At 40.6% G+C, this 24,190-nt stretch overlaps 2 protein-coding genes across 2 annotated transcripts; both read left to right on the top strand.

Annotated features, from left to right (window-relative positions):
- The first annotated feature begins 2,122 nt into the window (after positions 1–2,122).
- Positions 2,123–10,204, top strand: Ccr2 (C-C motif chemokine receptor 2). The gene is made up of 2 exons (XM_059267200.1): positions 2,123–2,320; positions 6,796–10,204. The coding sequence occupies exon 2, from the start codon at positions 6,807–6,809 to the stop codon at positions 7,926–7,928; it is 1,122 nt and encodes a 373-aa protein (XP_059123183.1). The 5' UTR covers positions 2,123–2,320; positions 6,796–6,806; the 3' UTR covers positions 7,929–10,204.
- Positions 10,205–18,191: 7,987 nt separating this feature from the next.
- LOC131914572 (C-C chemokine receptor type 5) lies at positions 18,192–23,976 on the top strand. The gene is made up of 2 exons (XM_059267201.1): positions 18,192–18,276; positions 19,758–23,976. Exon 2 carries the CDS (start codon positions 19,769–19,771, stop codon positions 20,831–20,833), a length of 1,065 nt encoding a protein of 354 aa, XP_059123184.1. The 5' UTR covers positions 18,192–18,276; positions 19,758–19,768; the 3' UTR covers positions 20,834–23,976.
- Positions 23,977–24,190: the final 214 nt, after the last annotated feature.

The following is a 24,190-nucleotide window of genomic DNA, read 5'->3' on the forward strand; positions in this document are numbered from 1 at the left end:
GCAGGTATACCAGAGCTGTGCAGCTGATGATGTGTTGTCTTTGAAGTATCTCAAAGACTACACAGCACTCATCTTTCTGACTAAAAATCCTAAAAAACATGAACCCATTGCTGGCAGATAAACTTACACAAAGGCATCCTTTCTGTTTTCCTTATCCACATAAAGACTTTAAGATGTAAATTCACAAATTTCTAACTATTAATATGGTATAAATGAGATGAAGGTGGCAAGAACAGTTTTGTGGTTCCTCCAAGATCCACTCTGAGCTTCCAGTGGACATCTTAACTTCCCACTGGTCTCTTGTCTTGTAGGGTCTACTCATTGGGAGGCAGACAGGGGATCAGAAAGTGGGAGTAGGCAGTTGAGGTCTTTCTTCCGCCCTGCTTTGCCAAATTCTAGCAACTTATTTTTAGCTCTGAATGTCAGAGCTCAGGTGGTGGATTTATTTTGTTTTGGTTTTGACCCTTCAAGTTCTAAGGAGGAAAACAAAATTCTTTCCTCAATCCTGGAAATTTGTTAGTAGAATTATACTTGTGTATCAAATGATGAATTAACAAGGGGGGAAAAGAAGTATATTTAATATTTGGAGAGAACAAGTACTTTTCAAACATGTGGCTTTGAATTCCAACTTATCTTCAACAAAGTATAGTAAAAGTTTAAAGAAGTAGCAAAACAAAGAAAAAGGAATTTGCATCTCTGTGGGTGGAAACTTGTGGGACAGTTGAAAAATGGCAGCAAAAGACTAGTTAGTAAAGTTTGTGTTGATTCTTCTGGTATAATTTCCAGGTTGATAAAGATCTAAAGTTGTCTTCAGTGGTTAGCTGTTTCTCTCTAGGGTAGGAGGGTACCTTTTACCTTTAAAAACTGTATGTTCTGCTTTTGGACAAATAGGGGAGGGCAGAGAGCTTTCTGAATCTGCTGCTGTTCACCAACCACCAATATGCCAACAAATATGGCAGAATCATGTTCTGGTGTAAACATAGGCCTCCTGAAAAACACAGGGGTAGTAGCTTCCATTGCGACTAGTCTTTGGGTATTGGTTCTTCTGACCCTACTCATCTTTCTATACCCTAGAGCCAGATCATTTTTTTACCTACCCAACACTGTATTTCTCCTTGTTTTCAAAATGTCATAGCTAGAATCAGTGACCTACATAGTATTAAGATGGAAGTGGAAAACAATCTTAACAAGGGGTCTTGATTGTAGAAATGGAGCTGTTCTAGAACAAGAAAAGAAAGTTTTCTAAGAAAAACTGGAGATGTTTTTGCTTAACAAAACCTAAGTATTATACACATGATTGCCAACTTCCTGAATCTGGAAAGGACTTTTGGTCTGCACTAAGCTTCCCTGCTGCTACCATCTCTTACAGTGGTGGCACCCGTCAGTCCACTGCTCTCAATAGGGCTTTGGTGGTTTTGCTTGTCACTTGCTTAACATCTACTGTACACCAGATGACCCATGAGCTGTTTCGTATCCATTTACCCATCCAAGGACCCAGAGCTCTGATGATTCAAGTTTGACTGTTGGGAAAATCAATGCTTAGAAGATCCTGACTGCCAGGTCTGGTAATACTGCAGAATTCCAGAGACCAGCTCAGATAACTCTGTCCAGATTTGCAGAACATTAGGGACATATGTAAGTAGGTGCTTATGATGCAGATTTTGTTTTAAACAAAGCCTCTTTCAGAGGAAAGGGACCTACAATAATAATAATAAGAGAGCTCCTCTTGCTAAGAAGATGCTTAACACAAAAGATCACTAAGCATTCTCCTTCATTAGAAAGCTTTATTTAAGTAATATTTGTAACCAGATTCCAATTCACAATACTCTGAAAGCAACACACAAGTCTCAGTGAAACCTCACTGCATTTCTTCTGTTATGATCAATGTCCTCATTAATATTTATTCTCTGGGAGTAATGGGTTCTATTGCACTTGGGCCATGCCAAATAACACAGAGAAGAGAACAGAGAGAGTGGAAAAGCTATGAAAGTAAGCCAAAGAAGTTCAGAGTTGAAATATACTGAAGCAGGGGGACAGGGAGTGGCTGACTCACACACAAAATTGCATAAGCAAGATTTCAAAATTAATCCTGTGGAGACCTCAGCCCAGTATACAATGTTCCTGGCTGGAAAAGAAGAACTGTAAATCTTTGATTTTTTTCTTCAACTCTTTACCATCACTTGTCGTTCTATCTCCGCCTTCTCTTTCTGCAGGAAACTTTATTTCCTACTTCTGCACAACAAGTTTCTACCTCCAGATCTGAGGTTTTTGTTGCTGAGAAGTCTGAGATACCAGTGCTACCAAGAAGAAGCCATCCCTGGTGAGTTGTGATTTTTCCATGACTTTATGAATGTTAAGCTCAAGCATCTCCAAGCTTGAGGTGCAGGGCACTAGAGAGACAGCCTGAGAGGTTGTACAGCCTGTGCCTGTGGAGACAATGATCAAGATTCAGGTAGAGGAGAGGGTGTAATATGCATTAAGAAATGTTAGAAAGAGCCTAGTGGCAGTCAGGAAATGAGGGTGTTGTTGGGTGGGACCATCCTTTGGGGATCAGGTGATTAAAAGGAGACAACAAAGGGAGGAAAAGTACTCTGCCTGGTCATCTTCTAGGCATCCACAGGTTTACTTAGCATGCAGAGGGCTTAAATTTCTAGAACTTTCTACCATGAAATCTTTCACTCTAGTCTATATGTGGGATAGTCCAAGACCAGAACCAAAATATTCCATTTAAATATGCCTTTTGCTCTTCTCATGAGGGCCACACAAGCTGAAAAGACCCCCCCTTCTAAAAGGCAGCTTTCCTGCAGCCCTGGGTGTTAGGTTTTGATACCCAAAGTGATACACAGGCAATACCTTCCAGTTACTTTGTTGGCTCCTTAATATGTAGGGTTAGATGAATTGCCTAGTATTTTTCCATAACAGCTGGAACTTCGGGAACTGACTAGGACTTAGTGCAGTATAATTATTCAAACACATACATTTTCATCTTGACTTTCATCAGAGATCTCATTTAGTTTTTGCAGTCTAGTGATATGTCTCAGTGATGTGAAATGCAAGCTTGTAAAATGTGACTATCATTGAAGAGATGGAAAAATGCTGTGCTATATAGGTGGATATAAATAACTTATGGTCAATATCAAGAAAAGGTATTCTTAACAATCAAGATCTAATGATGTTACAGCATATAATTTTATAATTATAAATATCGACTTGTGTGCACTTATTCAGTTAGCATTTACTGGTAACTTTTAGGCAGATGAAATTATAAAAGTGAGAGATTAAAAACACTGCCTCTCCTTAACCTCAGAGAGGTGCATAGTATGCAAAAGATAGCATGATAAGTGCTTACTTAGATTTCACAAGAGCAGAGTGATCTGTCAGAAGGTGCAGATTAGGCTTCACAAGAAAAGGGGAATTTGAGTAGGAGGTAGGATGAATAGGAGCCATTTTAGGCCAAGGGACATACACATAGTAAATCACCAAGGCATGAAGGAAATGGAGAGATGATGGTTGTAACTGTGCACAGGACTGGGAATGTGAGAAATGACTGGAGATGAAACTGAGAAGCAAGTTGCCCTAGTGAGTGGATCAACCACTATGAGGTCCCACCAAACTCAAATCATGTGGCTATTGGGGGTTTCAGGCTGAGGAATGCATATGCAATGTTAACTGTTAGAGCAGACAGAATGAGAGGGATGAGCTCTATATAAGGAAATGTCAATGTGAAGTGAGTAGTGGATGAGACAAGAAACCAGCCGCTCATAGAGCCAGAAAGGATGAATTTGACAAGTATGTAGGGGTAGAACTCATATGATATAATACTAACACAGAACATTTTATCTGTAACATATGCTGTGCTAAGTCCTCGTCGCTGGTTCACAACAACTTAGTTTCTATACAGGGAAACAGATACTTGACTTTAAATTACACAGCTTTTATGTTAGAGTCAGGATTTTTTTAATTTTTGAGGTTTTTTTTTTTTAAGTATGTGTGCATCTGTGTTAGTAAATGTCATGTGAATTTAGCTACCTGTAATGACCAGAGGAGGGCATTGGATCCATCATGGGGGCTAGGAACTGAACTTAAATCATCTGCAAGAACAACAGTAGGTACTCCTAATTGCTGAGTCTTCTATCTAGTCATCTAACCTGGAGGCAGAATTTGAACCCAATCTATTTGGTTCTGAGGGACAACCCTTAATTATCTGAAAAGGAGTGATTTGGAATAATACCAGAGTTTATGTATTACACAATGTAATAGATGGTAATAACTAAGATCAAGACCTCATAATTTGGCCAGCAAGATAGTTCCTGTGTCAAAGTACTTGTTGTGCAAACCTAACAACCTGAGTTCAAATCCCTGTAGCTTGTACAGGAGGGAAAGAACAGATTGCCCTCTGACTGCCAAACATGTATAGCAGTATATGTGTGTGTCTCTTCATGTATAAGTCATAGTAGATGCTAAATAAATATTGACTGTGTGGACAAATTCATGAAGAGATACCATCAAATAGTGAAAAAATAAACTAAGGTTTTTGAGAAGGTGGGACTTGAACACAGAGCCTTGGAAAATAGGCGCACAGGAGAATCAGAATCCTAAGATTATATGACATAATTCAGCCAATCTGAATTAGAAGAATTTTGGAGCAAGAAACAAAAGGTAAAAGGGGGCAAAAGCCAAGTATAATGTCTGGGAGCTTTTATGGAATGAGTAATGAGATGTCACAAAAAAAAAATGTATAAGTAGTCAGATAGGAATGTCCTCTTAGAAGCTAAAAAAGAAGTTTAAAAAAAGATTCATCTGTTTATTTATTTTGTGTAAATATGTGTGCCTACTTCAGTTTATGTGAATTAAGTGTATACAGGTGCCCATGGAGGTCAGAAGGTTCTAGATCCCCCAGAACTGGAATTACAGGTTTTTATGAGCTCCCTGTTGTGGGTACAGGAAACCAACTTGGGTTCTCTGCAAGAGCAGTAAGTGCCTTTGACTGCTGAGTCATCTCTCCAGCCCCTTAAACAGGGTTTTGAATAGGGAAATTAATGCTCAATGAGAATGAATTTGGAACAAAGTTAAAGCATTTACATTGGGTTGTCATTGAAACCTTGTCAAAAGAAGTATGGGAGGATGGTGGAGGCAGGAGTTGAGAGGGTTATTAGAATGCTTTTGGATGCAAGGAATGGATGATGCAATTTACAATGGGTTATTTTCTTTCTCAAATAAGAAGTCAGAAAGTGAGCCCCTTTGTGGTTTCTGTACAATGTCTAAGTCTTTTGTTTATAGTGCTAAGCACCAAGCTTATGCTAGGCAAGTTAAAATAAGAGAAGGGGCCAGCAGTGTTTCTTCTGTGTCTCCTCTCTTTTATTGGGGAAGAACCTCCATAGAAACCTCCTAATTACATCTTATCATTCAGTGATGTGTCATACTCCTGTTCACCACATGCAAAGGAGGTAACAAATCCAGACATGCACTGATAGAGTGGGTAGCCATTCTAGCTTTGATCTGGAAGTTCCAACCCCCATTGAGGCTTCGGTAACTGTCATGCCAACAAGGTGGGGCCAAGAGAGGACCCTGAAGACCTGAGATCCAGATGGGCCAGCTCTCTTGGTTGCTGGACCCTGGACGCTGGAGGTAGACCGAGCAGAGTTCTCCAGAGAACACCGCCAAACTGAGCCACACCTTTCCCAGACCCTGTAGCCTATCCATTCACTTGTAAGTTACCCCACAAAATAAACCTCCCTTTTAACTACGTGGAGTGGCCTTAATAATTTCACCAATATCTGGCGCTCACGTGGGGAAAATTCCAAAGGCCTGGGTGGCTCTCACCCTCAGCTTCTGTGCCCAGCTGGTGGGCACTTGAAGATGCAGGGTACCACCTGCAGAGTTCTGTAAAACCAGGAAAAACCTACACAGTTTCATTCCTGAAAAGGAGCTAATCCGGTCTCAGTTCTGTGGCAAGTTTAGTCCCCAGACCAGTGAAACCTTTGTGAGTGAGGCGTTCCCCCTACTCCCTGAGTGCTGGCTCCCCGCCCTAGCCTGAGGCTTTCACAGTTTCACCTAGTTAAAATAGACATGGCACTGTCCCCAGTGCCACCCTACTCAGGCACAGAGAGGGCTTGGAGCCGTGCCTGCTGGCAGACCTGGAGCTCTGCAGGTGGTACCCTGCAGCTTCAAGTGCCCACCAGCCGGGGAGGAAGCCGAGCTACCCAGGCCTTTGAAATTTGCCCCATGTTGGGTGCCAGATATTGGTGAAATTATTAAGGCCACTCCACGTAGTTAAAAGGGAGGTTTATTTTGTGGGGTAACTTACAAGTGAAGGGATAGGCTACAGGGTCTGGGAAAGGTGTGGCTCAGTTTGGCGGTGTTCTCTGGAGAACTCTGCTCGGTCTACCTCCAGCGTCCAGGGTCCAGCAACCAAGAGAGCTGGCCCATCTGGATCTCAGGTCTTCAGGGTCCTCTCTTGGCCCCACCTTGTAGGCATGACAGTTACTTAAGCCTCAATGGGGGTTGGAACTTCCAGATCAAAGCTGGAATGACTACCCACTACACACTATTTGTAGCCTTATGATGAGAAACATGCTCACCAGGGAATATCAAGGGTGTTAAGGAAATTGTTACCGAGTTGACAAAGTGTGTCTACTATGAGGAATAAAAGGAAAGTGATAAACACATGGTGTCAAGAAGACGACTATAAAAGAGAAACTGAAGACTGGGATGCTGCTTGAATCAGGCAAGGCTATTTAGATTAGGGAATTTGACATTTGTGTTATAGGTAATCATTTTGTTCTCTGTCCACAGAAGCAAGGGAAATGGAAGACAGTGATATGTTACCTCAGATCATCCATGGCATACTGTCAACATCTCATTCTCTGTTTACAAGAAGTATCCAAGAGCTTGATGAAGATGCCACCACACCTTATGACTATGATAATGGTGAACCTTGTCATAAATACAATGTGAAGCAAATTGGCGCCTGGATCCTGCCCCCACTCTACTCTCTGGTATTCATCTTTGGTTTTGTGGGTAACATGTTGGTTATTCTCATCCTGATAAGCTGCAAAAAGCTGAAGAGCATGACTGACATCTACTTGTTCAACCTGGCCATCTCTGACCTGCTCTTCCTGTTTACTCTCCCAGTCTGGGCTCACTATGCTGCAAATGAGTGGGTCTTTGGAGATATAATGTGTAAATTATTCACAGGGCTCTATCACATTGGCTATTTTGGTGGAATCTTCTTCATTATCCTCCTGACGATTGATAGGTACTTGGCTATTGTCCATGCTGTGTTTGCTCTAAAAGCCAGGACAGTCACCTTTGGGGTGATGACAAGTGGAGTCACTTGGGTGGTGGCAGTGTTTGCCTCTCTCCCAGGAATTATATTTACTAAATTCAAAGAAGAATATTATCATCACACCTGTGGTCCTTATTTTCCATTAATATGGAAGAATTTCCATGCAATAATGAGGAATATCTTGAGCCTTGTTTTGCCCCTGCTTGTCATGGTCATCTGCTACTCAGGAATCCTCCACACCCTGTTTCGCTGTAGGAATGAGAAGAAGAGACACAGGGCTGTGAGGCTTATCTTTGCCATCATGATTGTCTACTTTATCTTCTGGACTCCCTACAACATTGTTCTCTTCCTGAACACCTTCCAGGAATTCTTAGGACTGAGTAACTGTGTGGTTGCCAATCACTTAGACCAGGCCATGCAGGTGACAGAGACTCTTGGAATGACACACTGCTGCATCAACCCTGTCATTTATGCCTTTGTTGGGGAGAAGTTCCGAAGGTATCTCTCTATATTCTTCAGAAAGCACATTGCTAAACGTCTCTGCAAACAGTGCCCAGTTTTCTACAGAGAGACAGCGGATCGAGTGAGCTCAACATTCACCCCTTCCACTGGAGAGCAAGAAGTCTCAGTTGGGTTGTAAAGCAAGTGGCAGTTTGTATTTTTTGGCAGGTACCAGGAGCAGTTTGTATATGGTAACAAGCTTCAAAGACAATGAATCTCACCTTTGGGTTTCGACCCCTTGGGGGCTGAATGACACTTTCACAGGGATTGCCTAAGACCATCAGAAAACACAGATATTTACATTACAATTCATAACAGTAGCAAAATTACAGTTATGAAGTAGCAACAAAAATATTTTTGTAGTTGGGAGTCACCATGACATGAGGGACTGTGTTAAAGGGTCATAGCATTAGGAAGGTTGAGAACCACTACTCGAAGATATATTGAAGAATAGAGACCTTTAAGTCAGGTATCCAGGAACCTTAGGATTATGCCAAGACAGAACTACACCACTTCTTGTATATATAATACATGTTCAGGCAACATTCTAGAATAAATGTTGGTAGAATCTTCAGCTTTGCAGTGAACTCATCTCTGCCTCTAGGAAGAGCCTCATTGCCTTGTGTTAATAATATTTTGCCAATCTTCACTATGTTTCCCCTTATTTCTAACAAGATAGGCATGGAATGAACAGGAAGGAGGTTGTAATGGCGTCAGGACTGAGTGAGAAGAAAGAAGAGATAAACATTGTTGATCCTGGATGAAGATAAGATGAGCAGGGGTCTTTTTCACTTGGAAAGAAATGTCCTGGTCTTTAGCTCCATCTCCCATCTGTATTTAATTATGAAGGCTTTATCAAGTTGTGGAAAATCTGGAAACTGTAATAACTAGTTGGGAACTTTATTTGAGCCCCGTAATCCTTTCATACATAACTGCATAGCACATTTTTGCTTTGTTATTTTTATCTATGGCAACATGGAAAATCTTCAATATCACACTCTATTGCTTACATGTTTTTCAAACCACGTCTCCTCACATGGTATTTATAAAATTATTATTTATAAAATATGCATCATTAGTGGTTAGCCTAAAAATAATAAAGGCTCTTTTTTTATCTTTCCAGAAAGAGCAAAGACTTGAGGTAGTGAGTGACCAAGAATGAGGAGAAAAGCCAATCCCTCCATCAGGCATAGAGAGCTGAAGCAAAAAGGCAGGGGATATGTGGAACAATATCACAATAGCAGGGACGTGTGTTTAGAACCACATAGAATCAGAGGCAAAATGGATGCCTCAGCACTGAGGAAAGGTTGCTATCTGGGTGTGAATTGGTTTTATTTCATTGCTGCTATTTCCTGCTGCTCTGCTACTTTTGCACCTGCCTCTTTCCCATTGGCCTTTATTTCTTAACTGCCATACTTCAAACATCAGTGGGCCGGAGGGAAGTATGTATGAAACAGCCAAATATGAACCCCTAGATAGTCCCAGAAGAGAAAATGCACTGGGTATGTTTTTGTGGGCAAAGAAAGGGATGGATGCAGCAGGGACAGAAGCCCTTGCTTTGGAAATTATACTCCTAACCTAAGAACATATCTTAATTACCAGGCAGGATAAGCCTGGATAAAAAAGATTGCCGATGGAGTGGGAAGAAGTGTGTCACAAACTATCTTTCAGTGCCTTATTTTTGGATACAAACATAATTCAAAGATTTCAAAAAATCAAAAATAGAAAAAATAAAATCAAGACTGGAAACTTTAACTTTTAAATGTGATGAAATACCTCTGTAAGAGGTTTTACCTTGCCAAACTTGAATGTGTTACATTAGTTATAGAGAAAATTCTGGCTTTAAGCATCTGAACTGACATAGACAACTCTGGATTGACAGGGCCTTAGATTTGTGATCTGTGGACTTACCCAACTATGATGATAAAGAGTCTAAGCCATCTTGAGCCCAGCACATGCTACACAGATGCCATGTCAGCAGTGTACTTGTTCTCTCAGCCTTGTTTTCCTCAAACTCCTTTTTATCATTCTTCCTAGATGTGCCACTGGTGATAGATTGTCCTTTGGGTGAGTGGGGATCCCTAAATCAAGCCAGCTTCTAACCAAAGCTTTAACAATTTAATTTACAAAGAAGAGGACTTAGACAAATTCCTTCTCATAAGAAAAATATCTCTCCTGAATTGAACCAAGAATGTTCTTCCCTATCCCATAGTATGTTTCTCATCTGACGAAGCAACAAAGGATCAGACAGCCTGGGAACTGGAAGTCTTTGTGGTTTGGCTTTGCTACCACAGGATGAGAAAAAGTTTCTGGAAGAAGTGAGGGATAAGAGTATCATCTTCAGATATCCTAATAGTTTTATTTTAATGATGATGAGATGTAAATATTTTTTTAAAAACCTATAATTTGAGAAATAAATCAGTGCTCTATATTGCTAGAAATATTAAAAAGAAACAAGCATATGTTTTGTTATACCAATGTGGTTGATTGTTTTGTTCACAACTACACACATCTTCCCCTGTACTAATTCGTAGTTCCACATACCTGGTACCTGCTAGAGAGGTGTGATTTACAGCCTGCCTTCCAGGCTATATACCCTTCTGCAGTTATTCTGCTAAAAGACAAACACAGAGGACTCTGCCTTTTCCAATTATAGCTTCAGCATGGCTGGTGTGAGCCTCTTTTCAGCAAACTAAAGCCATTCATCTTGGTGAGTGAGAAAATAAGAGAAATGAAGCTAGGACCACAGCATGAAGAATAGGAGCAAAAATCCATGTCCACTATGATAAGCCAAGGGGATTATTTGTTAAGACAATGCTAACTAATACAGATGGGAGATAATGTTTATAAAAAATGTTTTTCTACTGTGGGATGCAGTGTGAAAAACAGCCTGAGTGTCTACAGATTGGATGGGTAAGGTGAAAATGGATGTCACTGTCATGTCCTTCATGTCCTTTAGACCTTGCAGTCCAGGGCCCTGGAGAGTGGTATGGGTGCAGAGGGCTCAGATATGATCACATGAACAAAGGGAAAGAAGAGTATGTAAGACTTTTTTGAGAATCCAGAGGGTGGGGACTAACTCAATGATGGTCATGCAGCACAGTATAAACATCTACAGTAGGATTTTGTTGCCACAGAAGAAATTGCCTTGTAGGAATTGTCTGTTATGTGTTTCCAGAAGTGAGCTCTAAATTCATCTGGGGAGAACCTTTGAGTGGACAGTTGGAGGAAAGTAGGAATGAGGGGAAGAAAGGCCACCATACCAAGGGATGGGTGTTTGGACAGTTTTGGTGGAATAGTGGGCTTGACACTGTTCCTAAATGGCCTTTGGTCTGTGCTGTCAAAACAGCTGGGGAGGCTGAGTATGTGCAGAGGACCCTGCAGCTGCCTGAAAGGACTCCAGTAAAACCTATCCATCTGCTTTTACTCATTATTTAGACTTCTCTGACCAATGACATTACATCAAATGAGAATATTCAGCAAAGTTGACTACCCAGGTATCTCTACAGAAACACATCATGGGAGAAAAGGAGTCTGGGCTGAGTGCTCCTGCAAGACATCTCAGGAATGGGGTGGGAAAAGAACAGGCATAGGTTTAGGGAGTGACCAATAGAGGCTAGAATTTGTTAAAGTATAAACACTTTGGCATTTTGTCTTAGTCATTGTTCTATTGCTGTAAAGACACACTATGACCATGGCAACTCTTATAAAGGAAAGCATTTAATTGGGGTTTGCTTATAGTTTCAGAGGTTTAGTCCATTGTCATCATGGTGGGGAACATGGTGACATGCAGGAATAGTGCTGAAGAAGTTGCTGAGAGTTCTACATCTAGATCCACAGGCAGCAGGAAGAACAAGACACTGGACCTGGCTTGGGCCATTGAAACCTCAAAGCCCACCCCTAGTGACACACTTCCTCCAACAAGGCCACAGCTACTCCAATAAGGTCATACCTCCTAATCCTTTCAAAAAGTGCCATACCCCGGTGACCAAGCATTCAAATATATGAGTCTATAGGAAGCCATTCTTATTCAAACCACCGCACATATTATCTGTAACTTTGAGAAGGTTCTGGTATGGTGTGCTATGTGGTGAATGTGTATGGGAGGCAGGGGAGAGGGTATATAAATCAAGACTTATGTCCCTGCTGGCCCCAGCATAAAGCTTGTGCCACATCAGCTCAGCAATTCATAAGCAAAGGTCAGGGAACTGAATAAAGTTTTGGTTCATTGACTATTAAACCTCCTAATGCAATCTATTTGCAATATGAAATTATTTTCTTTCTCCTGAATAAAGTTCAATTGGTTCTTAGAGTCAATTGGATTCTGAAAGGCTGTGCCTAAAGTAGGTATGAGTTCTGCCTTTTCTGTCCCAACTCCACCCCTACCCTCAGCTCTGGTTTGTGGTCTGCCTCAAGATGACCTCCCGTGCCTCTCCTTTCCAGGCATAGCTAGCCATGAGGAAAGTGGATATGACCAGGAGAAGGGCACATATTTCTTTACATAGCTGGTCCCTGCCACAGGCCCCTCTGTGTTGACAAAGATGCCAAGAAATATGAACACTGATGTGTTCTTCCTTCAAAGGACCCAGAGCTAGTAAGGATACCCATGACCACCTATTAGATATTAGATAAGTAAAATCTTCAACTGGGCTTTTTCCAATCCACCATTTCTTGGGTGATGATGTTACCTGTCTCTGTTAGTGGGCTCCACAATACAACTGTAGCCTGGCTGCCTCTTTTGGTAGCCATGCAACCTAGTGAACATGAAGTAGATATCTTTGTTTCCTCGTTACATACCCTGCCTCTAGCCCCCACCTTCAATTCCATCCCTTAGTCCCCTGTTCAGCTAACTGGCTGCACTGTGAAGGCCCATGGTGTAAGGAGTTCTGCCTTTCCTTTTTGTAAGCCCCCATTTCAAATGTGATTCTCTCAGAGCCCCACTTGGCTCATCAATCTTGTCCTCCTACTAATTGGCTGCTTATACAGACATTAAGAATAGTTGATGAGACAGCACAGGGATGGTTCTGTCACTTCTTAGTAAGCCCAGGAAAGATGTCTAACCCCAAGTGTCAGTGGTTTCCTCTATAATGAAGAAGCACTTAACACTTCTTGACCTCAGCCTTAGGTTATGGTTGCCAGTTTCACAGTGATCAGAATAGTCTTACATAATATCCTGTTATGCATGGAGCTGCAGGTATGATCTGACCCACTCAAGATGACAGTTAAGTGTTGTAAGCTTTAACTGGTGCTTAGATTCTGTTACCATGCCCATCCTTACATCCATGCCTTTGAACTGTTCTAAAATAAAGATTCCAAACACATTGGGCAGAATTCCAAACTGAGCTAAGTGGTTTATGCTATGTCCCAGACATATCTAATCAAAGTAAACAGCAGACAGTCTCTGAATATTACATGATTTGATATTTTTCATGGAGCATGTAAATGGTGTATAGGCTGGGGAGAGGGTTTTAGTTTTCATTATGAATGTCTAGAGGACAAAGACAAAAATGGGAAAATAGCACAGTACCTCCCAATTCCAGTTTTTATGACAAGAGTATATAGCATGAATCTTAAAAGTTCTTATTAATAAAACCAAACCCAAGGCCAGGTATTGGGGTGAATGCTGGAAGATCAGAGAAGCAGAACAAGCCACAGCTACCTCACTTTGCCAATTCCTTAGCTGATCCTGTATCCTCAGACTGGATGCCTCTCTGCTGAACTGTGCTGCTCAAAAGCCTAAAAGCTTAACCAGGCCCTAGTTCCTGGTCCTCACGCCTTATATACCTTTCTGCTTCCTGCCATCACTTCCTGGGATTAAAGATGTGAGTCACCATGTTTGGCTGTATACTTGAACACACAGAGATCCAGGCAGATCTCCACCTCTGGAATGCTAGGATTAAAGGCGTGTGCTACCACTGCCTAACCTCTATGTTTGATATTGTGGCTGTTCTGTTCTCTGACCCCAGATAAGTTTATTAGAGTGCACAATATTTTGGGGAACACAATACCACCACATGAGTATGAGACAGAAAGTAAAGAGTCTGGGAGTCATTGAAACCAAGTATCATTGCTGAGTCACACAGGTGACAATGTGTGACATTGAGAGGTGATGAGTAGAATTTTCTTATTTTTGTAAGGACTGGAAGGAGTCTCTGGCTACCCTGATAAAGGTAGCCTTGTGGGCACTAGGGACTTCCTCCTTGACAGGACAAAAGAACATTGACAATGACAATTAGTATAACATTGTTCCTGTTAGTAAATTACAGAAGAGATCTTATTTGATCTGTAAAACACATGTAATGTTGTGATGTAGAGCAAAAGATACCAGGTAGGAGGAAGGCAGCATCTGGGATTTCCTTTTTATGAAGTTAAAAACCATCTGATCTATATAAGGTCAGAATGACACTTACCCCCTGGGCAAGACAGAGGGCACCTTGCTGGTCCATAGGGAAGATATATTCCTTATCACCAAATCTTGATGGAGTTTTATAACTATCTAAATCAAAACTATCAAAACTATACAACTAATATATAAGACTTCCATTAAAACTACAATTAAAGAAATATATTCACAATAAAAATGTTTTTGAGACAGGCCCTAGCTGGCCTGGAACTCACTATGTAGACCAGGCTAACCTCATACTCAAAGGGATCCACCTGTCTCTGCCTCTCAAGTGCTATGATTAAAGGTGTAACCCCACTATACCTGGCCCATAAAAAAAATTAACAGCACAAGGAAATGACTGTGCCACAATACTGAGGAAAAAAATTATCAAAAAACCTAGAAGCTAGAGTGGTATATGTGTGAGAACAGTTTAAAAGGGTTCATGGGAAAGGTTTAGGATTGAAATGTATTAAAAAGGGGGCTAGATTTTGAATTATGAGAATATGGCTATTTTTATTTTTGTTATCCTCCACTTCTTCTTATAATTAGACATTTGTCTGTATGTGGTATATGCATGTGTATGTGGGTTCATGCACCTGTGTATGAACATATGGAGGCCAGAGCTCAATTTCAGGTGTCCTCAATCACCCTTCACCTTAATTCTAGAGACAAGATCTTTACTGAACCAGAAGTTCACTAATTGGTTTGACTGGCTGGCTAGTGATCCCCTGGGATCTTCCTGTCTCTGTCCCTCAGGACTGGGATTAAAGGCAGCACTGCTACATTTGGCTTAAAAAAAAATCTGAATACTGAGGATCCAAACTCAAGTCCTCATGCTTTCAGAGCAATCACTTTATCCACTGAGCTGTCTCCCCAGCACTAGATACTTGTTTTTTCAAAAGATTCATTTACTGTTTCACAGCCCATCTTACACTGACAAGGATTTGAGATAAAGTTGCTGTGTTCTTGTGTTCATGTAGGTGGCCCCTTGAACTCAAAGGGAAAGATTAGCATCTCCCTATTTGTTGAGGATGCTCTGAATATGGGTTCAGGGATGTTGTGGGCAATGAGATCAAAGCAAGGAGAGGGAAACTGTTACAATGGCTAGTGATGGAGAAGTTGCTTAAAGACTTACTGGTGTCCCAGAAGAAGACTGGCTTGAGATACTCCACATGGCCATTGAGTCTAGAGGGACAAACTGATAAGATCATTTCATATTGGAGTCTAAGTACAACATATATGAGAACAAAGTAATGCAAACTGAGATGGACAAAGCAGTAAGTGAAGCAGAGACCAAAATCCAAGTTGCAGCACAGTGTACTATTGTTGTAATGCCCAGAACAAAGTTTATTTGTGAGTAAAGACTACTCCATGGGTCCATAGGTCCTCATTTCCTTGTGCATCTTGAGACAAACTTCTACCCATGAGCTGACTGGAACACATCTCTGGACCAGGTACTCAAAAGAGAGATGGTAATACCTTGCTCAGCTGGGCTTCTTATTGCAAACTGTGATCTTGGCCCTGGCTCTGTTCTAAGGCTCACTGCATGATCTCTGGTAGCATTAATTCTTTCATGCATCTTCTAGCACATCATTAACAGGAGAGACAATGGAATTTCAGAGATGAAGTAGCTTCCCAAGACTACACTGGAGGCCCTGTCTGAGTGACTTTTGAGCCTGTAGAGCTTCTCCACACTGCCCTCTGGGGGTGAACTATAGCTCTCACATCTTCCACTACCCTATGAAACTATCTCAGCACAAGCTAAGCCCTAGATCTACATGGAAACAATAAGAATCAGTAGTGTTCACAAATGAAATTATAAAATTTGTCTAGCAGCACTGGAGAGGTCTACCTCAGAGAATGATAAAGAAATGAAGATTTTTAAATTGTCTTTTTTTTAAAAAAGACCACTGAGTGAGTAACTAACAGATTGCTGTTTATTGTGTGTGTAGTTTGTCTATATACTTGCTGTAGTGCCTCTTATTGCTATCACTCAGAAAATTAGTCCCCAGGAGACAATAATTGGAAAAAATAAAGCAGGTTTTATGGAGGATACCAGTCACCTGGAAGGAAGAAAACTGATGTCTCAATTCCCCCCCTTCCAAGTTGTTTGGGGAAGTGGGAATATTTATGTGAGGACAAGATTAAAGGTTCTGTGTAGACTCAACATTCCCAGGAACCTGAGTTAGACAATCCTGTGCTAGCCAGAGATGTTAATCGCCTGGTGATGGTCTATTCTTACCTTGAAGACAAGGTGCTCTGGAGTGTGGAAAGAAGGCCATATTTTGGGAATGAGGAATAAGAATAAAGAAAAATGAAGTTACTGAAGGCAACAGCCTGTTATAACAAACCATGAAGTGACTACTGTTATTCAGCCTAACACACACATGAGGCAGCTGATGTGAGTCAAGTGTGGCAGTTTGGATGCAGAAGCCTTGCTTGGGTCCATGTGCTAGGTTGCCTCATGTAGATTTAGGGACAAGTAATTTTGCTCTTTTAAGTTCCCTTGCCTTCCTATAGGTCGTAAGTCAAAGCTGCTGCTTCCACGGCTCAGCTGTGGAAGCCCAGAGGGGCTCTTGTGTGTCATTGGCAGCTCTTTGCTGTGTTCTCTCTCAGCTTTGCTGTCATTCCTTGATGTCTTTAAAAAGTCCACCCACTGTCCAGCAGACCTGATATGGCCACATATAGCATTATCATATTATCCTGAATTTTATCATGCCCTTCTGTTCATTGTTGCATGAAAAATCCCCCATGGCTCCAGATAAATTATGTTCTTGAAGTGAGGCACTCCATTGTAGCATGAGTCTTAAAAGTTCTTATTAATAAAATCAAACCCAAGGCCAGTTATTGAGGTCAATGCTGGTAGATCAGAGAGACAGAACAAGCCACAGCTATCTCACCTTGCCAATTCCTCAGCTGGTCCTGTTTCCTCAGACTGGAAGCTTCTGTGTCCTCATCCCAATGGCTCTCAGCTGAACTGCTGCTGAAGCCTGAATGCCTAACCAGCCAAAATGCTTCTAGTTCCTGGTCCTCACGCCTTATATATCTTTCTGCCTTCTACCACCACTCCCTAGGATTAAAGGCTCACTCCCTGGGATTAAAGGCATGAGTCACCATGCCTGGCTCTTTCCAATGTGGCCTTGAACTCACAGAGATCCCAGATGGATTTCTGCCTCTGGAATGCTAGGATTAAAGGCATGTGCTACCACTGCCTAACTTCTATGCTTAATATTGTGGCTGCTCTGTCTCTGACCCCAGATAAGTTTATTAGCATGCGCAATATTTGGGGGAATACAATACCACACTCCGTTACCTTCAAATTTGGCATAGAGTAGGTACTCATAAATGTCTACTTAAAATGCATAATTATGTGTCTCAGCAGCTGCCAGATTTAGGGGAGAACCAAGAAATACGTTTAGTTCCCAGGAAAATATGTGGTAAACCCTTTGATACTCTTTTGCCAGTTGCTTTAGTTTACACAGAAGAGTCATACTGAGCAGTAAATGTAGGACAGAATGGGAGGATGGGTAAAAGAAGGAACAAAGTTCTGTTCTGTAATGAACCTCCTATCTGATGTTAAATTGGCTGGATTTTACTTTAACCAAGAACAACTATGAGGAGAACAAACTATGTTCTTGCCCTTTTGGCTTTACCAGTGAGAAGCTGAGGTATTGTGTACATTATTTGTCACTTGAACAGTGACTCCCTTGATTCAAACGTGGCCTTTGAGTAATGGATACAAGTGTTCTTTTAGCTTTAATACTCTTTACTTCTTTCTAATTTCTAATGGACTGTGGAGTTGGATGAGCAGAGAACATAAATAAAATAATGTGAGGAGGGAAGCTCCTCAGTAAAATTTCAGACCAGAGCTGCCTTCTATTTTCTGCTTTAAATGTAACTTTAAAAAAAAAAAAAAGAAGAAGAAGAACTGATCCAACACTCCCACACATATACTGAAACACTACGTAATACTCTTTCTCATAAAACTCCACCCCCTTTGAAAGAAATTGTGTTTCTTACTTTATACTGTCTATATGTTTGATTTGTACAACACTCACAGCCCGAGGAGCTGAGACATCCGTTCCCCCTACAAGGAACTCTGGTAAGTCACCTCTCAGCCCTTGGCAGGTCAGTTAGCTCAGCTTCTGTGATGAGTAAAAACTTCAACAGGAAATCCTGGGAGGACATCTGTCAGCACCAGGTGCTCACTGAATTATCTGAAAATACAATCTTTAAGATACAGAAAGGGCAAGAATTTAGGATATGTTTCAGCATATGATGTCATCCAGTATATAAAACATAATTGCAAATGAAATATTTAAAACGGTTTGTGTTTTTAAAACAAGCAGAGTTTTTGCCTCTTAAAATAGCTTCTACAACAATGATATTGGCTGAAAACTGGTTTGATAATCATTATCTTCAGCTGAGAAGAGGTGAAACCTCTCCGTGGGTCACCTGGAACACGTGTGTCAGAAGCTCTAAGTCTCTTGTGCTCTCTTTCTCTCCCTGCTCCATCTGTCTCCTAGAAAAGAGGGAAACCTAAAAATTGTCTAAGTTCATATTAAATTACAAATATCAAAGTTTCTAGAGCACACTTAGTAGAGGATTCTTGTTCTGGCTCAGCACTTGAAGGTGAAATTTTCTGGGTGCTTCTCTTAACTGTCTAAGTGGGAGATATGAAGAGCTTTAGAGGTACAAGGATTAAGTAGAGAAAATTCACAAGGAAAGCAGTGGAACTTAGATAGGACAAGCCAGTTGGCTGTAGAGGCTGAACACAGAACTATTTAGCCTGTAAGATATTCACCCATGGAGAAGGATGGAACATTTTCTACTTGACCATTTCTTCTGCTTGTATGAGAGCTCTTGATGGTGGCAACTTAGGGAGCAGAAATAACTTGAGAGAAAAGATGAAGATAGCCTACTTTAATAATTGATGGTAGATTCTATGACACTGTTAGAGTACTTGGACATCAGCCCATGTCATCTTAACTACAGAGAGGCAACATATTACTTAGAAAAGCTTATTAGTTACCAAGAAGTGACAGACAACACATGTCAGTTAAGGGTTCATGGTGCCCGAATTCAAAAACAGTTATTCCTGAGTGGTGTGGTTTTGTGTTAACTTATTCATTCTCTCTGTACTTGGGGCCTTTTTATTTAGAAAAAATGTGAGCAATATTACCTGTCTCAAACAGTTACTTCAAGCATTTAATGAATGAGTAGGTTAGAAGCTTAGAACAGTGATTGGAACTCAGTGTTCATTCTTACTGGCACTTGTGTGGCACCTATTATTTGTGGGTAAATGCCTATAAACAGCATCTTCAATAAAGTACTTAGCCTGTGAATTACATAGTGCCTGGCTCAGTTTCACAGATTAATTCACCTCACATTGATATGGAAAGCAAGATTTTATTTGACAAAAATGCATCTTTGGTGAATTTCAGGTCATACAATGAGGGGAAAATTAAATGTAGAAATCTATGCTTCATAGACCTACTAAATTATAAAACCATTTGTAATTGTGGTAGGCCAGTAACAGCTTTTAACTTTATTAAGCATTGTCTTTTTTTTTTTTATTCATAGGTTCTTATAGGATGGATTTGCAAGTGTCAAGTCCAACCTATCTCTATGATATTGATTATGGTATGTCAGCACCCTGCCAAAAAAACAATGTGAAACAAATTGCAGCCCAGCTCCTGCCCCCACTCTACTCTCTGGTATTCATCTTTGGTTTTGTGGGTAACATGTTGGTTATTCTCATCCTGATAAGCTGCAAAAAGCTGAAGAGCATGACTGACATCTACTTGTTCAACCTGGCCATCTCTGACCTGCTCTTCCTGCTTACTCTCCCAGTCTGGGCTCACTATGCTGCAAATGAGTGGGTCTTTGGAGATATAATGTGTAAATTATTCACAGGGCTCTATCACATTGGCTATTTTGGTGGAATCTTCTTCATTATCCTCCTGACGATTGATAGGTACTTGGCTATTGTCCATGCTGTGTTTGCTCTAAAAGCCAGGACAGTCACCTTTGGGATGATGACAAGTGGAGTCACTTGGGTGGTGGCAGTGTTTGCCTCTCTCCCAGAAATAATCTTTATCAGATCTCAAAAAGAAGGTTTTCGTTATACATGTAGTCCTCACTTTCCACACACCCAATATCATTTCTGGAAGAGTTTCCAAACATTAAAAATGGTCATCTTGAGCCTTGTTTTGCCCCTGCTTGTCATGGTCATCTGCTACTCAGGAATCCTCCACACCCTGTTTCGCTGTAGGAATGAGAAGAAGAGGCACAAGGCTGTGAGGCTCATCTTTGCCATCATGATTGTCTACTTTATCTTCTGGACTCCCTACAACATTGTCCTTCTCCTGATCACCTTCCAAGAGTTTTTTGGACTGAATAATTGCAGTGGTTCTAATAGACTAGACCAGGCCATGCAGGTGACAGAGACTCTTGGAATGACACACTGCTGCATCAACCCTGTCATTTATGCCTTTGTTGGGGAGAAATTCCGGAATTATCTCTCAGTGTTCTTCCAAAAACACATTGTCAAACGCTTTTGCAAGCACTGTCCAATCTTCCAGCAAGACAATCTTGATCGTATAAACTCAGTCTATACCCGGTCCACAGGGGAGCAGGAAGTTTCTACTGGTTTATGACCTGGGCTGTTTTGTGTATCACTTGGTTTTTCCATGTAGCTTGGGAGTCAGAATGTTTTTTTAAAAAAGAAGTTACTATCATTGAGGGCCTAAGATACATGCATGTTTTGGATATTTATTTTAGATAGATTGGGTCTTTTAAAGCTGATTGATTTTAGAAAGCCAAATGAGAATGTATTGATAAGATAGCAATCCCTGGTCTCATTCCCACTTACCTCCAGTTATTGGCAAACTCTTCTTTAGCCACAAAAATTCACTACAAAAAAATCCCAAGAATTGGGAGTTTTTTGAGCTTGACTATCTGAACAGAAATAACAACATCAATCAAGAAGAATACCTTGTACAGTTTTTTCCCTTACAAGGCAAAATTCAGGCTATATATGTACTTAAAATAGGTCTTTGTCTTGCCCTGAGAAGAAGAGATGAGAGTGTGATTAGTTAGGAGATAGATAACTAAGCTACATGAATTAGTTCTATAGACTTGTATGATCAGGTGAATTCTCTGTGACCTGGGAGGGCTGGAAACAAATCCCTTTATAAGAAGGGATTTGAACTGGATCATATATTAGCAAATGAGAGGGAAACCATTCTTTGGGTGGCAGGACTGCACAAACAAAGCAAAGGTATACTTGTGGCTAGCTGGAAAGGTCATGGAGAGAAATGTCAAGGCTGGATCATAATGCACCATGTCAGCATTGCTCCTTCAAGTTATATGCAGGGTGGGAACACCTGGATAGGTTTGTACAAAGCCTATTTCATGGCTAAGAGTGTACTGACAATGGTGAGCATTTAGGGAAAGTAGATCAGCAACAATAAGGTCAGAGTGCAATCAAGTCACCTGGGCTAGACAGGGGGGAAGTACCACTTCTGCATGTAGAGTGTAGAGTCAGCAGAACTTGGGGTAAATTCGAGGTGGAGGTGAACAAGAAGCCCTAGGCTCAAATGCATTGGAATAATTGTTGAAGAAACAACAAATACAAAAGAAGAGTACAGGAAAGAGTCTGGCTTAGGAGGGTAGTCTCATTTTACAACCTGTTGCCTCAGGCTAGCATTTTGTTCCTTCCCTCAGACACAAATCTTGCCATACCAGCTTTGAATCTTAAGGGGTAACCAGGGGGCTGTAAAACACCTGGCATATGAATCATGAACCTGAAATCTAGGAATAATATGGACTCCTTGTGGATTCTAGCTGAGGGTTGCTTATACAGTTTGAACCCAGAGCTTTACAACCTTGAGCAGAGGCCCTAAGATATGAGGGAAGAACATCAATTTTCTCTATTTACCTAGCAATCATCAAATCAGAGAGATAATCCATCCTTTTAGAAACAAGTTGCTGTGAGCTTCAGAAGTCATGAAAGTGTAATTACCACCTTCTGTGTTCCAGGCTAAGTTTGAAGGCTTTAGTAACTCTTTACAGATGGCTTCTTCACACATACAATGCTATTTTTAGCCACTGCAGAGAGATTTAGGATTTTTTTGTTGTTTTTGTAGTTGCTATTTATGATATTGTTTTGAATTTTGGAGCAGTTAAGACTAAGGGAAGAAACAAAAGGGTGAGAATCACTCAGAGGATTAAAGTGTCTGGTTAACAAAAGGTGCTACTTGTTTTTCTCAAGCTCTGAATGTGAAACCAGAGCCTTGTGGCTGTCAGCAAGGAGGTGAGCATTTGCTTTTTTCTTTCCTGGAATCCACATTTTGTCCCCAATATGTAGCTGAGACTAGACTCAAACTCATGATCCTCCTTCCTACATCTCAAGCACTGGGATTACAGGTGTATATGAACACACCTATATTCTTAAGCATATAGAAAGTTGTAAATTCTTTGAAGATACGTCTTATAAAAAGTGCTTTGTAAAAAGTAATTTCATTATTGTGCTTTCAATCAAGTGTACATTCAGCGAGTAGTACACAAAATTATGAGAGTATTTTATAAGTAGTTGTTTTGGAGAACATCCCCAAATAGTACTTATTTAAATATAGTCCTTAGCTTAAATGTATGGTGATGGTGATTATATTTCCTTTAAAATATTTTTAACAGTTAACTTTCTTCCTGAGACAAATTGTTGTAACAATTTGTTGTTAAAGGTGTTACTTCTAAGCGTGTAGTTCCTGAGCAGAGTTGCCTTGAAAGATTGTAAATTTCAAATTGTGCTTACCCTCAACCAAAAGAGTTTTAATATACTTACAAATTGATGTCAGAAGTCAAGAATCTGCTTGAAAACAAAGACATGCAACTTTGTGGTCTGGTATATGAGTGGGAGGCACATGGTTGAGAGGATGAGCATTGCTTTTCTTTTATTTAAAATTCTTTCCCAAAGTGTGTTAGTAATTTTAGTAACAGCAACTATGTAACACTTGGATTTCTATCCTCATATTTCTTGTTCAGAGAGAGGATAGATGCTCCAGGGAGAGTTTGGAACATACTGGTTTTCAGTCTGCTACAGCGTCAGCTTCCAAAGCAGGATGTGTGAAGATGTTGGAGCTGGTCATGCTCTTAATGAAAGGTACACAAAACGAGTAGTAAGCAAGACAGGGCTCTGGCTAGTACAGTAACTTCTTCTTATCAGATTCAAAGGGTTGCTTCTCATACCTTAAATCCAAAGGTGGAATGTATCAAAGAAGAGTGGGAAGCAGCTAGGGTTAGAGGAGAGAAAAGAATCAGGGGGAAGCGATCCCTATCTGCTATGATAAAGCCAGCTATTGTGTGGATATGAGAAAGTATGGTAGTAACTTTGCTTGTTGCTGTGACAAAATATCTGACGAAGGCATCTTAAAGAAGGAAGGGTTTACTTGTGTTGGTAGTTTGAAAGAATGCAGCCTATCATGGTTTGTGAGGAATGCGAGGTTGTTGGTCACATTATATCTGCATCAGAAAGCAGAGAACTGAATGCTGGTTTAAGCTTCCTTTACCTTTTTCATTCAGTTGAAGTCCCCAACCTATGGAATGGTGTTGTACACATTAAGGTTGGTTTTCCCTTCTCAGTTAATCCTTTCTAGAAACACCCTCATAGATACAGCCAGAAATGTGTTTTCTAGGTAATTCCAGTAAAATACCAACCATCACAAAAAGTGTCAGTTTTTTATGGCTGATGTATACAGTCCTTACCTTTCCATATGTTGGATGAATTCATGAAGAAAAGTTGCTTGAGGTGTCATATAACTATGTATATATTTCTTTCACAATTTTATAAATATTTTAACGTTTCATTTGGCTCCATATTGTTACTACTTCATTGGATTATAAGTTCTGGGTTATTATAATTCTGTCATGTTTCAGGAGCTTATTTTTGTTATCATAAAAATAGTTTTTTCATTTGTTTGTTTTGTGAGACAGGGGTTCTTTGCATAGCCCTGTCT

Source organism: Peromyscus eremicus, chromosome 7 (genome assembly GCF_949786415.1).
Source record: "Peromyscus eremicus chromosome 7, PerEre_H2_v1, whole genome shotgun sequence".
Taxonomy (NCBI): Eukaryota; Metazoa; Chordata; class Mammalia; order Rodentia; family Cricetidae; genus Peromyscus; species Peromyscus eremicus.